The sequence below is a fragment of the Molossus molossus genome, unplaced genomic scaffold (genome assembly GCF_014108415.1).
Source record: "Molossus molossus isolate mMolMol1 unplaced genomic scaffold, mMolMol1.p scaffold_m16_p_12, whole genome shotgun sequence".
In the NCBI taxonomy this organism is placed as follows: Eukaryota; Metazoa; Chordata; class Mammalia; order Chiroptera; family Molossidae; genus Molossus; species Molossus molossus.
In genome coordinates, this window is record NW_023425347.1 from 82,124,727 (window position 1) to 82,143,218 (window position 18,492).

The 18,492-nt window shown below is 45.4% G+C and overlaps 1 protein-coding gene across 2 annotated transcripts in view; it reads right to left on the bottom strand.

Annotated features, from left to right (window-relative positions):
* HDAC1 (histone deacetylase 1) overlaps positions 1-15,985 on the bottom strand; it is a 31,782-nt gene extending 15,797 nt beyond the window's left edge. The window contains exons 1-2 of one of the 2 annotated variants that reach the window (XM_036256606.1): positions 15,966-15,985; positions 8,284-8,396 (exon numbers count right to left, since the gene is read on the bottom strand). In XM_036256606.1, coding sequence (XP_036112499.1) covers positions 8,284-8,358 — 75 coding nt within the window. In that variant the 5' untranslated portion in view covers positions 8,359-8,396; positions 15,966-15,985. Of the gene's footprint in view, positions 1-8,283; positions 8,397-15,780; positions 15,925-15,965 lie in introns of those variants that run through there. The other variant, XM_036256605.1, reaches the window with a different exon arrangement.
* Between the last annotated feature and the right edge of the window lie 2,507 nt (positions 15,986-18,492).

Here is an 18,492-nt window from a genome sequence, read left to right on the forward strand (position 1 = left end):
TGGAAAAATGTCCTTGGGTGAGGATATAAAACAAAACAAACAAAAAAACTGTATCAAATTTTTTGGTCTCTTGGTAATATCATCAAAGGTCCATTTGGCCCTGGCAGGGTGGCTCGGCTGGTTGAAGCATCGTCCCTTACACCAAAAGGTGCAGGTTCGATTCCCAATCAGGGCTAAAGTCTAGGTTGTCAGTTTGGTCCCTGGTGGGGGCAGGTATGGGAGGCAAACAATTGATGTTAATCTTGTATGGATGCTTCTCTTCCTCTTCCCCCTGAAAAATCAATAAAAAAATCTTTGGCCCTGGCCAGTTTGGCTCAGTGGTTGAGCATCGGCCTGCAGACCAGTCTGGGTTTGGTTCCTGCTAGGGGAACATACCACCAAAAAAAAAAAAATAATTGAAAAAAATAATAATTCCACTTTGACTATCCATTCTAGATAGGTAAATATCTAAATTCTCCATCTTTTTTAAAATTGATTTTTAGTGAGAGAGGAAAAAGGGGGGGAGAGAGAGAGAGATATTGACGTGAAAGAGAAACATTGATTGGTTGTCTCCCGCATTTGCCCAACACCCCAACTGAGAATCGAACCTGCAACCTGGTTATGTACCCTGACCAGGAATCAAACCTGCAGCCTTTCGGTGCATGGGATGACACTCAACCGAGCCACACTGACCAGGGCTAAACTCTCCATCTTAATCTCTGTTCTAAACTCCACTCAGATTCACAATTCCAACAACTTCCCAGCCAGCTCCACTCATGAATCCTAGAGGCACTTCAAATACAACTTAACTTCCAGAACTTCTCTTAATATTTTTGTGAATGATGCCAACATCTACTCAAGTTGAAAACCTAAGTGCCAAATTTAACTCCATCCTTTCTTGCTTTCCACTTCAATCCATTGCCAATCCCTTTCATTATCCCCCATAATCTTTTGACTTTTAGATAGAGTGGGAGGAAGGGAGGGAGGAAGAGAGAGAAAGAAACATCAATGTGAGAGAGATACATCAGCTGGTTGCCTCCTGCATGACCCCAACCAGGGTCAGGGATCGAAGCTGCAACTGAGATACATACCCTTGACTGGAAATCGAACCTGCAACTCCTCAGTCCTTGGGGCTGATGCTCTAACCACAGGGCCAAACCGGCCAGGGCATCCCTCTATAATCTTGACTGCATCTATCACCTTATTTCTCCTATTCTCCTTTTTCCAAGGTTTCCTATTCTAACCACCATCCATCCAGTTGCTCAAGACAAAAGCCTAAATATCACCCTTGATTCCTCTTTCCTCAACTACTACATTCAACTTCTTTTAAAATTACTGCCAATGTATCTGTCAAATCTGTCTACTTCCATCCCCAGGCCACCACATTTTTAGGCTTGGATTGTGGCCACAATTCCAATCTCAGCCTTAAGAATTGTGAATCCGTTCTCAATCCTATAGCCCTACAGCTAGAGTGATCTGTCTGAAATTCAAACTGAATCCTTCAGCCCCCCACTGGGGATCTGGCCCACAACCTGGGCATGTGTCCTCACTGGGAATCGAACTGGCGATCTCTTGGTGCATGGGTCGACGCTCAACCACTGAGCCCACCGGCTGGGCAATAAAAACATATTTTAAAAAATTAATTAATTAAAAAAAAAAAAGAATGACTATGTGCATACATCCTGACCCAGCAATTCTACTCCTGGTAAATCCCCTAGTGAAACTCGCACATATGTGCACCAAGAAACGTGTTTGAGCCCTGGCCGGTTTGGGTCAGCGGTTAGAGTGTCAGCCTGCAGTCCAGAGAGACCCGGGTTCGGTTCCCTCTAAAGGCACGTACCTCGGTTGCAGTTTGTCCCCAGCCCTGGTTGGGTCGTGCGGGTGGCAGCCACTCGATATGTCCCTTTCATGTTGATATTTCTCTCTCTTTCCCATTCTATCTGAACAAAATATGGAAAAATGTCCTCGGGTGAGGATTAAAAAAAAAAGAAGATAGAAACATGTTTGAGAATGTTTACAGCAGTGGAAGGATTGAGCAAAACAAAAAGAAAAAAAAGAGCAAGAACTCAATGACACGGACAACAGTATGGTGATTGTGTTGGGGAAGATGGGTGTAAGTGGAAGAAGATATGCGGGGGGGTTAAATGGTGATGGAAAAGAAAAACTAAAAAAAAAAAGAATGTTCACAGCAGCACTGTTAATAATTGCCCCAAACTAGAAACAAACCAAATGCCCACCAATAATAAGATAGATAAATTGTAGTAAATTTTTTCAATGAAATACAGTGAAATAAATACACCTACATGCATCAACATATGACTCTCAGGAATATGTTGAGCAAAAAAGGAAAGTCACATAATAAATACTATATGGCTTCATTTACATAACATTTAAACACATAACACTAAAACATGTACTGTTTAAGAACACACTGGTAAAACTATACAGAAAAGCAAGGAAATAATAAACCCTTCCAAATTCACGGCAGAGGTTAACTCTGGGAAAAATACTGAGTCAAGAAAGGGAATACAAGGGCTTTAATAGTCAAGAAAATATTGCTCCTTTTTAAAAACTAGGTGGTATTGCCCTGGCTAGTTTGTCTCAGTGGTTAGAGTGCTGGCCCTCAGACCAGAGAGTCCTGGGTTTGGTTCCCGCTAAGGGCATGTACCTTGGTTGCAGTTTGTGCCCAGCCCCGGTTGGGGTGGAGTGGGTGGCAGCCACTCGATGTGTCTTTCTCACATAGATGTTTCTCTCTCTTCCTCCCTCTCTCCTCCCGCTCTATCTGAAGATAAATGCAAAAAACAAAAAAACAAAAAAAACCTAGGTGGTATTAATTGCAATGTGATTCTTTATACCTAACATATTTTATAAAAGTTATTTCATATCTATATTTTATAAAAACACTTTTTAAAAAAGAACAAAAGAACAGAAGGTGATGAATAAGAAGCCTGGGAATATTCAAAATTAGCATCCAAGGCAAGGAAGAGAGCAGGATTTTTGATTATGTAAACAGGAAGGTGCCTGGATGAAATTTGGGTATGTAGATTCTGGGAGAGATTAATTAGATGTGTGGAGACAGAATTGGGGAAGGGGCCAAAAAGGGTGAAAATGTGTGAAAAAGACATCAATACGTTTCCTTCAGAAATAAAGAAAGAAGTACAAAAGTAATACAGCAACTTCCATAAGAAGTATAAGAAGCATCTTGCAGGACTGACTCTCAAAAGCCAACAATTTCAGAATAGATACTAAAATGGCTATCTGTGCCCTAGCTGGTTTGGAACGTCAGCCCATGGACCGAAGAGTTGCAGGTTCAATTCTGGTCAAAGGCACGTATTTCGGGTGCAGTTTATCCCTGGCCCTGGTTGGGGTCCTGTGGGAGGCAGCCAGTAGATGTGTCTCTCTCACATCAATGTTTCTCTCTCTCTCTCCCACTCTATCTGAAGATAAAATAAGAAAAATATCCTCAGGGGAGGATTAAAAAAAAAATTGGGCCCAACTGGTGTGGGTCAGTGGTTGAGCACTGACCCATGCAACAACAGGTTGCTGGTTTGATTCCCGGTCAGGGCACATGCCCAGGTTGTGGGCCAAATCCCAAGTGGGGGGCATGCAGGAGGCGGCCAATTGATGTTCTCTCTTATCAATTTCTATCTCTCTCCCCCTCTCCCTTCCTCTCTCTCTCTAATATCAATACAGAAAAAAAAAAAATTTTTTTAATTGGCTATCCCACCCTGGCCGGTTTGGCTCAGCGGTTAGAGTGTCGGCCTGCGATCCAGAGACACCGGGTTCGGTTCCCACTAAGGGCGCGTACCTTGGTTGCAGTTTGTCCCCAGCCCTGGTTGGTCGTGCAGGTGGCAGCCACTCGATGTGTCCCTTTCACATCAATGTTTCTCTCTCTCTCTCTCTTCCTCTCTCTCCCTCCCACTCTATCTGAACAAAAAATGGAAAAATGTCCTCGGGTGAGGATTAAAAATAAATAAATAAATAAAAATTGGCTATCTGTGCTTTGGGAAAGGAATGCTAGGATCACAGCCCAGAGAAAGGATGAATGCAAAGAAACAATGTTGGGGGAACAGGACCAAAGATTCACACTCAGTGGAAAAGTAGGGCCAGAGAAAGAAAAAGATCACATTAAAGAGAACAAGGTCTAGAGGTTTCGGAAGGAGAGATAACAGTGAGGACGTTTAAAATAAGAACACCACACACATATGACATAATTTCCAATAAAGTATTATTATTTTTTTGTTTGTTTGGTATGTGCCCCTAGAGGAAACCGAACCTAGGAGACTCTGGTCCGCAGGCCGATGCTCCAACCGCTGAGCCAACCGGCCAGGGCAGTATTATTATTTTCTGACAGCCACAGTTAGTTGCTTCCCAAAGAGCCATTCTCTCCCTTCTTTCTTGGTAATATATCTCAATTTAGTTAGATGTTAATGTGCCCAGACCCCAGGATCAAATGTGATTAGTCTAAGCCAATTGCTGGTGAATGGTCTAAGAACAGCAAATGATCCAATGAGATCTAAGAGGAAATCTGTTGGGAAATTTCTGAAAAGGGTTTTCTTCTTTAATAAAAAGAAGTGTATGGAATGGAGACAGCGGACAATGATACATTTACTCCTGTTCCTTTTCTCTTTACATTTATTTTTTTTAATTAAAAAAAAATTTTTGTTTCCTTATTGATTTTAGAGAGAGGAAGGGAGAGGGAGATAATAGAAACATCGATGAGGGAGAACATCGATTGGCCACCTCCTGCATGCCCCCCACTGGGGATTTGGCCCACAACCTGGGCATGTGCCCTGACCAGGAATTGAACCGGCAAACACCTGGTGCATGGGTTAATGCTCAACCACTGAGCCATACCAGCCGGGCTCCTCTTTGAATTCTGTTATATGAGGACATGATACTTGGAGACAGCCATCATGTGACTTCAAGGCAAAAACATGAGAATGAAATCACATAAGCTAAGGATGGCTGAGCAGAAGGATAGAATAAGCCTGGGTCGCTGATGACATAGCCAAAAAAGATCTTGAGATCCTTTACCTCTAGACTTCTTGTTAAAAGGTCGTTTAGGAAGGAAAAAAAGGATAAATGGCCCAGCCCACATGGTTCAGTGGTTGAGTGTCGACCCATGCACCAAGAGGTCGCTGGTTCAATTCCTAGTCAGTGCACATGCCCAGGTTAGGGGCCAAGTCCCCAATGGGGAGCATGACAGAGGTAGCCAATCAATGTTCTCTCTCATTGATGTTTCTCTCTCTCTAAAATCAATAAAGAAATAAAAAAGGGTAAATGAACAGATATAGACACTGGAATCAGATATGGGTTGGAGTCTTAGCTCATCCATTAATGGCTATGTGACTTTGGGCAGGTTAATTATCCTCTCTTAGCTTGTTTTCTGATCTGTAAGTTAGGATTATTATAAGGATTACATGAAATAAACAGGTAGCCTGGCTCAGCACCTAGCAGTCATCAATAAATCTTAGTTTAGTTTTCCTCTTACTCAAAGATAGAATTCATTTTGTTTTCAATCCTCACCCAAGGACATTTTTCCATTTGTCTTCAGAAAGAGTGGTATGTGTGTGTGTGTGGGGGGGGGGGGGGGCATCCATATGAGAGAGACACATCGACTGGCTGCCTCTCGCACACCCTCGGCCAGGGCCGGGGACCAAACCGCAACTGAGGTACATGCCCTTGGCCAGAATTGAACCCATGACTTTTTGGTCAGAGGGCCAACGCTCTAACTGTAGAGCCAAACCGGCCAGGCTAGAATCCATGTTTTAATTTCTCAGTATTTCTCATGAAGGTTAATGTAGAACCTGGGGTAAGATAGTACTCAAAAAAAATATGTAGAACGAAAGAAAGAGGCCTTGAGGTGATTCTTGAAGATAAGTAAGAAATGACTAGGCACAGTAAATAATCCTCCCAGTTAGGGTGTGGAAAGAAGCAGAATCTGATCTGGCCGACTTGGAGGGCTAAGGGGGGAGAGGCAGGAAAGAAGGCAATTTGGGGCCAGATTAGTATGGTGTAGTATAGGCAGTTCCAGAAGGTCTTGGTGCTTGCTATTCCACATTTAGGTATCCTCTTTATCTAAATGCTGGTCTGCTCTCTAGAGTCCCTAAAATCCTTGCTACCTTTTATATTTTTCATTCCCAGCTGCCTTTCACCTTAAAAAACCTCTCTGGTCCCAAGGTCTGACCTGTTCCTGTCTACCTTCCCTCCGGCTTCCCCAGCTGCCTCTATGGGCTCTTAGAAACATAACACAGCCATCTGGGAAGTAAAACTCATCCCTTTTCATTCTCTGGAATGGTGAGGAAGGATACTGCTGTTGCTAGGTTACTGAAGCTGCCCGAACACTTTAACAACAGACTCTTATGCTCTAACCATAAGGCAACATGGGCCCCCAGATCCTCTTTATTTTCTCATTTGGACCTTTGCAACAGCCTCCTAACTGGCCTCCATGCTTCTAAAATGCATGCCTATTCCTCTCTTTTTCATGTAAAATCCTTCACCTGTTCTTCATTGCCTCCAGAAAAGGTTCAAAATGGGAACCTTTGAACCAAATTTGGTCCACAGATGTGTTTTTGTTTGTACAGGTTAAAAAAAATAACTTGGGCCAACAAGTTTTTGCTGGAGATTTCTGTTGGGAGATTTGACATCATAATCTGGATCTCTAGCTTCTTTTTATTTTATTTTTTAAATCCTCACTCGAGAATATTTTTCTGTTTATCTTCAGATAGAGTGGGGAGGGAGAAACAAAGACATGAGAGAGAAACACATCGACTGGTTGCCTCCCACATGACCCGAACAGGGCTGGGGACCGAACCGCAACTAAGGTACGTGTCCTTGACCAGAGTCAAACCCAAGACTCTTTGGTCCAAGGGCTGACGCTCTAACCGCTGAGCCAAACTGGCCAGGGCTTGTCCCGGGCCCTGGTTGAGGGTTCTGCGGGAAGCAGCCAGTCGATGTCTCTCTCTCACACTGATGTTTCTCTCTCCCTCCCTCCCACTCTGTCTGAAAATAAATGACAAAATATCCTTGGGTAAGGATTAAAAAATAATAATAATAAAAAAATTTAAAAAAAAGAAGATGGAGCAAAGATTAACAAGAACTAAATCAAGAGGTTAGACAGTCTATACTCTCTAGTAATTACAGACTTAGTGCTAGTTTAACAATCCCAATCACTGTTTTCTTTCTAGGCACTGGATTTTTTTACCCTGGCCCATCAGAGCTGCTTCAGTACAGCATTATCTAATCCTTGCTGACCTCTTCAGCTCTAGCCCCCCTCCCTCATACCTGTGAACTTTACAATACAGCAATACCTGCACAATGAATTACTTACATTTTTTCCAAACACACCATATTGTTCTTATCTCCTTGCCTTTTTGTATATGTTCTTCCCTTGACCTAGAATGCCAGTCCCCTTCTGAACTCCAGGCTAAATTCTATTCAATATTTAAAACCCTGCTCAGATATCACCTCTAGGAAACATCCCAAGACTCCCTTTCTCCTCCTTATCTCTGCATTTTGTACTTTTTTTTTATCCTCACCTAAGGACATTTTTGCATTTATCTTCAGATAGATTGGGAGGGAGAAGGGGAGGAAGAGAGAGAAACATCTATGTGAGAGAGACGCATCAACTGGTTGCCACCCACACAACCTCAACAGGGCCAGGGATAAACTGCAACCAAGGTAAGTGCCTCTAGCGGGAACCGAACCCAGGCCTCTCTGGTCCACAGGCCGACACTCTAACCACTGAGCAACAACAGCTAGAGCTGCATTTTGTACATTTTAAAAAATAGTTTATTGATTTTTTTTAGAGAGAGAGGAAGGGAGAAGAGAGAAACATCAATGTGAGAGCATAATACCGATCAGCTGCCTCCTGTATATCCCCTACTAGAGATCAAGCCCTCAACCTGGGCATGTGCCCTGACCGGGAATCAAACCAACAACCTCTCAGTGCATAGAACGATGTCCAACCAACTGAGCCACACCAGCCAGGGTTCATCTTATAGATTTTTTAATTGTTGCATTTATATACAGTAGTACAATTTATTTGTGTACATATCAGCCTCCAGCACTACAGTGAAATTAAAAACAGAATTTCTATTATTTACAGTGGTGTCTGACACATAACAGCTACTCAACACATGTGTGATGAATGGGTATTCAAGAAAATAAAAGGGGGGGGTGGGAGTGAAGAGGAGGGGGTCAATGAAGAAAAAAGAGGGACTTCTATAATACTTTCAACAATTAAAAAAATAAGAAAATGAATGATGAGATTAGGGAGGGGTAGAGCTCCTGGTAACTCACATAGATTTCCATTTTTCGGTATAGACCATAGTTAAGTAGCAAATTGTGAGTCATGCGGATTCGGTGAGGCTTCATTGGGTGGCCTTGTCCATAATAGTAATTTCCAACATCTCCTGAAGAAGAAAAAGCAACAGTTTCAGTGACACAGACACACACTCCCAGGAGAACCCAGGAATTTTTCCAATAAACTAGGCAAACTCTCTTTCTGATTCATTCTAGTTTCTTAAGAGTCTCACCCACCTGAAGGAAGAATAACTCCATAAGAGAAGAAAAGAGCCCTGCTGGGGTGGCTCAGTGGCTGAGTGTTGACCCATGCACCAGGAGGTTGCCAGTTCGATTTCCAGCCAGGGCACATGCCCAGGTTGTGGGCCAAATCCCCGGGGGGGGGGGGGTGTCATACAGGAGGCAGCCAATCTATGTTCTCTCTCACGGATGTTTCTCTCTCTCTCTCCCTCTCCCTTGCTCTTTCTCTAAAATCAATAAAAAAAAATTTAAAAGAAAAGAAAGCAGGGACCCTGGAGAGGTCAGCACTTATGGATGCCAGTCCAGCCCAGTTTCTTCCCCTGTGACCCACAGGTACTACTAGAGAGTTTGAGGGGTTCATTCCAAAGCTACTTGGGAACAGCAGCCAGGAAGGTGACAGTCTATCTCCAAGGAATCCACTCTCACAAAAGAAAAATAACCATCAATACTCAGAATTATTATAAGCCACAGTTGACACATTGACACTTTACGGTGTCAAAGCACATTCAGTCATTTTCTTACAGGATCCTCACAATAACCCTGTAAAATAGTTAAGAAAGGGAGTTTTATTCCCATTTTATAGAAAACTAAACTCTTATCATCTCTTGCTTCATCTACAGCAATAGCCTTTTAACTGGTCCCTATGTCTTCAATTCAAACTATCTGCCCCACTGTCACCAGTTATTCCCCTACTACATATCTTTGGTAACATCACCCTCCCGCTCAAAAATCCTTAATGGCTCCCCATCTCCTACAGGATGAAGAATAAAGAACAACTTCAGTAATCTGGCATTCAAGGACTTTTTTTATACCTTTCCAGCTTCATCTCCTGTTACCTACCACCACCACTCACCTCCACAACTCTCTCCAATTCACTCCTCTAGCTGGAAGTAGGCAAACTACTACAACCCTCGGGACAAATACAAGTGGCTGTGTTATGTAAATAAATTTTTATTGGCATACAGCCACGCCCAAGAGTTTATATATCACCTACGGCTGTTTTCACATTATAATAGCAGAGTCGAATAGTTAAAAATTGCCACAGAGACCCACCTATATGGTATGCAAAGCCTAAAATATTCACTATCAGGTCCTTTACAGAAAGTTTGCCAATATCTACTCTAAACACACTAGATTGCCCTGGCCGGTTTGGCTCAGCGGTTAGAGCATCGGCCTGCGGTCCCGAGAGACTGGGGTTCGGTTCCTGCTAAGGGCAGGTACCTCGGTTGCAGTTTGTCCCCGGCCCTGGTTGGGATGTGCAGGTGGCAACTACTCGATGTGTCCCTTTCACGTCGATGTTTCTCTCTCTCTCTCTCTCTCTCTCTCCCCCTTCCACTCTATCTGAACAAAATATCAAAAAGTGTCCTCGGGTGAGGATAAAAATAAACAAACAAACAAACACACTAGATTATCAGCATCCTAAACATAACATGTGCCTTCACCAAATATCCTTAGTTCAAACTGTTCCTTTGACCTGGAATGTCCTTCCTTCTCTGATGATCCTTATACTACACAGCCCAACTCAAGCTCCAGACATATTCCTGGTCAGCACACTGGTGTTTTCCTCTGTGTGCAATTTATATATAGCACTTAGTTCATTTTGTTTTGTATCTGAATTACTGATATACCTATTTATATCCACAAGACTAGGTACTCCTTCAAGGCAAGGACAAATATGCCATGTATATCACAGGGGCTCAACAAAGATTCAAAGAACTGAATTATGACTCAGAGAAGTTAAGTGCCTACATAAGATCCCATAGCCAATGAGTGATCTGGAAGTCAACACTTCTGATTCCGAATTCAGTGTGCTAAAAGCTACACCAGGCCCTGACCTGTTTGGCTCAGCGGTTAGAGCATTAGCCCTCGGACCGAAGGGTCATGGATTCAATTCCTGCTCAAGGGCATTACCTGGATTGCAGGTTCAATCTCCAGCCCCTTGTACAGTCAGTGCTGTACAAGAGGCAACGAATCGATGTGTCTGTCTCACATGATGTTTATCTCTCTCTCCCTCCCTTCTGCTCTAAAACTTAATGGAAAAATATCATTGGGTGAAGATAAACAAAACAAAAAAAACTTTTTAAAAATTTAGATACTACTTTTAAACTTTAAAAGAGCTTTTCTCGCCCTGGCCGGTTTGGCTCAGCAGTTAGAGCATTGGCCTGTGGTCCCAAGAGACCCAGGTTCGGTTCCCGCTAAGGGCGCGTACCTTGGTTGCAGTTTGTCCCCGGCCCTGGTTGGTCGTGCGGGTGGCAGCCACTCGATGTGTCCCTTTCACGTCGATGTTTCTCTCTCTCTCTCTGTTCCTCTCTCTCCCTCCCACTCTACCTGAACAAAAAATGGAAAAATGTCCTTGGGTAAGGATAAAAAAAAAAAGCTTTACTCACTGTTTTGATAGTTTTTGAATTTTATAGGAGAGGGACCTGAGGCTGGAAAGGTAAAGTGACTTGCCCAATACAGCAAAGCTTCTGACTGGCAGAGCCAAATCTGAATACCAAGCTAGTGACTTCAATGCAAAAATTCAGTTTCTTAAAAAGTATGAAGTTGGCCCGGGTGGTGTGCCTCAGTGGTTGAGCATCAACCCATGCACCAAGAAGTTGCCAGTTAAATTCCTGGTCAGGGCACATGCCCAGGTTGTGGGCCTGATCCCCAGTGTGGGGCATGCAGGAGGTGGCCAATCGATGTTCTCTCTCATCAATGTCACTATCTCTCTCCCCCTCTCCCTGTTTCTTTCTCTCTCTCGCTCCCTTCTTCTCTCTCTAAAGATCAATAAAGAAAAAAAAAATTTTTTTTTTGGTACGTGCCTCTAGCGGGAACCGAACCCTGTGGACTCTCTGGTCCACAGGCCGACACTCCAACCACTGAGCCAAACTGGCCAGGGGTAGAAAGAAAAAAAAATTTTTTTTTTTAAAGTATGGTTATATAACAGTGTGAGGAATGGGGTAGTCCCAAAGATGTGGAAGTGGAGTACAGACTGACAATCCCCAGAAGAGGGGGTAGTGGGGGGGGCGGAGATAAACCACAGAACTTACATGCATGTATGCATGAACAATGGACATGGACAACAAAGCTGGGGACAGGGCCAGGAGTGAGGAATCAGTGGGAGGGAAAAGGAGAAACATCTGTAACAAAAATAAATAAATTAGCCCTGGCCGGTTTGGTTCAGCGGTTAGAGCGTCGGCCTGCGGCCCTGAGAGACCCGGGTTCGGTTCCCGCTAAGGGCGCGTACCTCGGTTGCAGTTTGTCCCCGGCCCTGGTCGGTTGTGCGGGTGGCAGCCACTCGATGTGTTCCTTTCACATCGATGTTTCTCTCTCTCTCTGTTCCTCTCTCTCCCTCCCACTCTACCTGAACAAAAAATGGAAAAATGTCCTCTGGTGAGGATAAAAATAAATAAATAAATTTAAAAAAATTTAAATTAAAATAAAAAGTATGAAGTTGCCCTGGCAGGTATGGCTCAGCGGTAAAAGCATTGCCGCGGATGGAAGAGTCCCGGGTTCGATTCCAGCCAAGGGCACATACCTTGGTTGCAGTTCGTGCACGGCCTCGGTTGGGGCTGTGCAGTGGCAACCAATCAATGTGTCTCTCTCATGTCGAGGTTTCTCGCTCTCTCTCTCTCTCTCCCTCCAGCTCTATCTGAAGATTAATGTAAAACTGTCCTCGGGTGAGGATCAAAAAAAAAAGTATGAAGTTTCTCTTCTCTAAAGATTTTTAAAGGCCTTGTTTTATTTATTTATTTTTAATCCTCACCCAGGACATTTTTGCATTTATCTTCAGATAGAGCGGGAGGGAGAGAGGGAGGAAGAGAGAGAGAAACATCGATGTGAGAGATACACATCGACTGGTTGCCACCCACATGACCCCAACAGGGGCTGGGGACAAACTGCAATGGAGGTACGTGCCCTTAACAGAAACAGAACCCAGGACTCTCTGGTCCGCGGGCCGATGCTCTAACCGCTGAGCCAAACTGGCCAGGGCCCTTTATTTCTTTTTATTTATTTATTTATTTATTTATTTATTTTTATCCTCACCAGAGGACATTTTTTCATTTTTTTGTTCAGGTAGAGTGGGAGGGAGAGAGAGGAACAGAAAGAGAGAGGGAGAGAAACATCGATGTGAAAGGAACACATCGAGTGGCTGCCACCCGCACAACCGACCAGGGCTGGGGACAAACTGCAACCGAGGTACATGCCCTTAGCGGGAACCGAACCCGGGTCTCTCAGGACCGCAGGCCGACGCTCTAACCGCTGAGCCAAACCGGCCAGGGCCCTTTATTTCTTTTTAAACCAAGAGTGTGGAGATCACAAAACTGTGCAAGCTGATATGGCTACAAAGTCATAGGATCCAGCCTCAAATGTGTTCTCACCTCTGCCCAACAATCCTTCCAAATTTATTTTCCTAGCTCCCTCTTTCACAGCAGCTATATAACAGCTACCTCTCTTCAACATTCCTACTCTATCAACTGCCTTCCCCTACTCTCAGGAAAAGGAATATTCTCCTAATTCACCTTGAAAACTGCCTCAACTCTCCCATCAAACTTACCTACATTTGAACTTTTTTTTGCCACTTACCCCCTCATCAAGAAGGAACTTCCTCTTGAAGGCTAGTGTCCTTACTTGTGCTCTGGTGCCCACCTTTGGCCTCCTCAGCAACCTCCATCATTACTAGCCACTCTATCCTGTATCTTCAACCTCTCCTTCTCTCTGGCTATTTTCCAAAAGAATTTAAATATGCTTAACTCTCAACCACTATATTTCCCTTTTTTTTTTTTTTTTTTATCCTCACCCGAGGACACTTTTTCATTCTTTGTTCAGATAGAGCAGGAGGGAGAGAGAGAGAGAGAGAAACATTGATGTGAAAGGGACACATCGAGTGGCTGCCACCCTCACGACCAACCAGGGCCAGGGACAAATTGCAACCGAGGTACATGCCCTTAGCGGGAACCGAACCCGGGTCTCTCCGGACCGCAGGCCGATGCTTTAACCGCTGAGCCAAACCGGCCAGGGCTATATTTCCCTTTTATCAGCAACCCTCCACTCTGCCCTGGACAAGCTTTGTTAAAAAGGGTTCAACCTGATGTCTCCTCTTCGCCCACTTCTTCAGTTCCAAACCCTGCACAGGAAACAGTTCTTGCCAACTCCCTCCCTCTTTTGGCTACTACTGTGACCCAACACTTTCTGGTTCACTTATATCTCGGGCCATTCACTCTCTCTTTATTCATTTAGTCAACAAGTATTTACTGAGAGCCTACTAGGAGCTAGCACTGTTTTGAGGGTTGAGCATTCAGAAGGCTCCTCCTGGCCTTCGTGCTTACCCTAGCACTCATGAATTTAATTTCTGTCTCAGAGTGATAGTTCTAAGGTATAAATCTGATGACGCCACTAACCTGCATAAAACGTCAATGATTCACAAGTGCCCTCAGGATAAAGTACAACTTCCTTAGGTTAGTACACCCAGCCCTTCATGGTCAGAGGGAGTAAGACGTGTTCACTTTTCCATACGCATTTACTATCTATAAAAAGTACGAACAAGTAAATGGGCAATTCTAATACGCAGTGACAAGTGCTGCGACAGGGGAGTACAGAGCATGAGGGACACAGGACTTCCCCTCTTGCCCTGTGGTGTGGCTCAGTGGTTGGCGTCAACCCACGCACCAAGACTTTCCCTCAGTCCACTTCCTTAGAACTCCACTGTGGATCCTCTCCTCTTCACCCTGAACAACTTCTTGGGTGACTGACTGCATCCCCTTCTATAATAAAATTCCCATCTGTATGCTGAAGACTACCAAACATCTATCTCTTCTCCTTTCTGCCTTCTAAACTACAGACCAGAATGGCCAGCTGCCTACTGGACACCTCTACTTGGATGTTCCCCAGACATCTCAACAAGCATTTCTTAAACACACACACCCGAAGTCATCAGCTGACATGATCGCCTCCAAACACTCAGCATCAAATTGCCAAAGCCCGAAACTTGGGCTCCTGGCCTTCGTGCTTACCCTAGCACTCATGAATTTAATTTCTGTCCCAGAGTGATGGTTCTAAGGTATAAATCTGATGACGCCACTAACCTGCATAAAACGTCAACGACTCACAAGTGCCCGCGGGATAAAGTAGAACTTCCTTGGGTTAGTAGGCCCAGCCCTTCATGGTCAGGTCCCCATCTCCTTCTCCAGCCTCCCCACTTGCAGCCTTTTCCTTACCCCTGCTCCCTGCCCCTGCCTTCTACACTCTGCCCTCAAACCTAGGCCTCAGACACACCGTACACAGGCCTGCTGGTTTGCAAAGGTGCGGTCTGCTCTCTCCTCTCCAAACGTGCTGTTATCTGTGCCTTCCAGTGCCAGGCTAACAACTCCTGCTGCTCAGGCCCTGGCCGAGATGCACCCCCTCCCCTAAGTCCTGAGGCTGGCTGCCTCTTCCCGGTGCCCCCAGAACAGGGTCCCCTTATCCCGGCAGCACGGGAGAGCAGTCCTCTGCCCCTGCTCCCCTGTCCAGAGGGAGCTGGAGATGAGAGATGGCCCCAGCACCTAAATGCTGCCTATTTCCAAGTGAGCTGCTGCACATATTTTTGTTACATGAAAAAGTAGCATCCTTCTCCTTCCAACCCCAGGGGCTCCATTTCCCAGGGGCGACTGCTCGGAGACTGGGGGAGGGACAGTGGTTCCTGAAGGGCTCTCCCCAAAAAGGATGAGGAAGGGGCAGTGAAAGGCCTTGCACTCTCAGGAGGAAATCATACCCTGCAACCTTCCCCATCGTATTCCGCCTCCCCCTCAGGCTCACCGTCCCCTCTAGGGGTCCCACTCAAACTTTCCCACTAGACTTCAGAATTCCCACCCAACTGCTTCGGGCTTCCCCAAGCGCCCCCTCAGCCTCGGCTCGTCCCTCGGCTCAACCTCCTTTCATCCTCGGAGTCGGCCACCCCAGGCCCGACTCCTTCTCCCATCCTCCTCCCTCCGCTTCGGTCTCTTTTCCTCTTGAGCCTCTTCCCTAAGTCTCGACCTCCTTCCCCAGCCCGACCTCCTTCCTCTCAGCCTCCACCCTCAGCCCAGGCTTCCAAGCTCCCAGCGCCTCCCTCAGCCTCGACCTCCCTCCTCTCAGCCTCCTCTCTCAGCCGCGACCTCCTTTCCCCTCAGCCTCCTCCCTCAGCCTTTCCCCAACGCCTCGCCTCTCCCAGCCTCCCTTCTCAGGTCTCCTCAGCCTCCCGCTCCCGGATTCGGCCCGCACAGGCCCCGCCCCCGCCGCGAGGACGGTGCTCACCGTCGTAGTAGTAACAGACTTTCCTCCTGGTGCCCTGAGTCTGCGCCATCTTGCTCGCCTCCCGTCCCTCCCGTCCGTCCGTCCGTCGGTCCGTCAGGCCTCCCGCCCGCGGCTTCGCTCAGCGTCCGACCCAGGGGGGAGGGGGCGGGCCTCCAGCCCGCTCCGCCCGCCCCTCCCAGGCTCACCTATAGCCGCGCAGCCCGGGCACTGCTCCAGCCAATCAGCTTGCGCAGGGACGGGCCCGGAACTCGGTAGGGGGCAAGGGCAGCCCGGAGAGGCAGCCCAGGGCCCCCTGGGCCTGTACCAAGGTCCGCGACAGGGGGGTGGGGGAGCTGCTTAGAGACCGTACCATTAGTCTCGGGGGAAGAAAGCCATTCTGTAAACTTCACAGCCCCATTTCGGTGGTGGATGCGTATTTGGAAATCAGAGGACAACTTTGTAATTTTACAGAGAATCCACCAAGGCCTGCGGGCGGGGGGAGTGACTTGCACAAGGTCACTTAGCTGGATTAGAACTCGGGTTTAGCGGAGGGAGAAATTAACTGACAAAGGAAATGAAAGTGCTGTAGGCCAAGCACTGTGCAATACCTTTACCAAGGTTATCTCGATCATTCCAGTTATTCCTCACAACAGTTTTGGAGGAGAGTGTTTTATTCCCATTTTACAGATAAACATATTGAAGTTGAGACCTTAGTAACTTGCTCAGAGTTACACAATTAGTAATTAAATTCAGTTTTCAATTATGCATACATTTTGAATGCCTACTATGCACCAGAGACACTGTAACAAAGTGGCACAACCCAGGCTTTCTTACTCCAATGCCTACCTTCTTAATGCAGTCACCCAGGAGGACTGAGGAGTGCCTTTAGACTGGAGGAAACTTATACTGGTCCCCTTATACTGGTGCAGGGTTATTCGTGCTATTAAAGCTATTGACATTTTGGAGTTTTTAAAACCTCACCTGAGGATATGTTTTTATTGGATTTAGAGAGAGAGGAAGGAAGAGGAGGAAAGAGAAACATCGGAATGATTGGTTGCCTCCAGTACTATTGTACCTGACTAGGGATATACCTCAGCCTGGGTATGTGCCCTGACTTGGGATCAAGCCCAGGACCTTTTGGTGAGCAGGGCCAGGCTCCAACCAACTGATCCACACTAGCCAGGGCTGGGCTGGATAATTCTTTATGGTAAGGTGCTGTCCTGTGCACTGTAGGATGTTTAGCAGCATTCTTGGCCTCTACTCCCCTTCCGTTGTCAACCAAAATTGTCTTTAGACATTGCATATGTCCAGGGAAGAGGGGAAGGGACTGGAGGGAATGTAAATTCTCCCTACCCTACCCTTGAGAACTGCTGCACTAGATCAATTGGTCCTTGAAAGCTGAAAGACTATAAAACACTGTGATGGGCTACGAAAATAACAACAGTGTTAATATTTAGTGGGTGCTTACTATGTGCCAAGTAAGTTTCTCACTCATGGTCCTATAGTGTATAAGATATATTTTTATGCCTCTTTACAGTTTAAAGGGTGCTTGGCCACTTTTGTTTCTCACTTGGGAAATGCATTTGGGCCATTCATTATAAATAAAGGTAACCGATCTAAGACTGGGCAGTTCTATTATAGAAACAACAAAGGGCCAGGGAATAAACCCTATTACCAGTTCTGTGTTGTTGCTTCTCCTTGCCTAGGAATCTTTCTCAGCCTCCATTTCCCTATTCATAAAATGGAGAGGATAAGAATACAAAGTTCACTGACTCTATAGCTGCACATAGTGTCCAAAGGAGGCCATGGGTGTGGCAGCATTTTATAAAATACAGACCAGAAATCACAAACTCAAATGCCAGCAGAGGTCAGGCAGGTGATGTAAATGAATGGGTTTATATTATATATATTAGTTGATTCAAGTGCTTTGTTTGCATATTTTAAAAATTGATTCTTTTTCACTTTCTTAAAGAAATGCTTTCCCCCATCTTTCTTTAAACACTGCCATCTTCAGGTGTCTTTAACTTTCTCATTTTTTTTTTTTTTTATCCTCACTCGAGGACACTTTTTCTATTTTTTTGCTCAGGTAGAGTAGGAGGGAGAGAGAGGAAGAGAGCGAGAGAGAGAAACATCGATGTGAAAGGGACACATCGAGTGGCTGCCACCCGCACGACCAGCCAGGGCCGGGGACAAACTGCAACCGAGGTACATGCTCTTAGCGGGAACTGAACCCGGGTCTCTCGGGACCGCAGGCTGATGCTCCAACCGCTGAGCCAAACCGGCCAGGGCAACTTTCTCACTTTTTAATGGAAATATGGATGCAAAAACATTTTGTTTTTTTCTTTATTATAAGAACAGTGCAAATATGACAAAAAGCAACTAACAGTGTTATTGTCTGGGAGCAATAGGGAGTGGAGGGGACTCTGGCAAAGGGAGAACTCATGCCTCACTTGAAGAGGTGGCCACTACTGAGCTCCATGAGGACAGATAAACCCAAGGGAACCAATTCTTCCTTTTTTTTTTTTTATTAAGGGAAGCAGAAATCTGGAGTTTCATGTAAACTCTCCTCAGCTTTATTTAGTTAGTTATTTGTTTGTTTGTTTATTTATTTATTTATTTTTAGAGAGACAGAAATATAGATTTGTTGGTCCACTTAGTTATGCATTGGTTGCTTCTTGTATGTGCCATGACTGGAGATCGAACCTACAACTTTGGCGTACTGGGACTATGCTC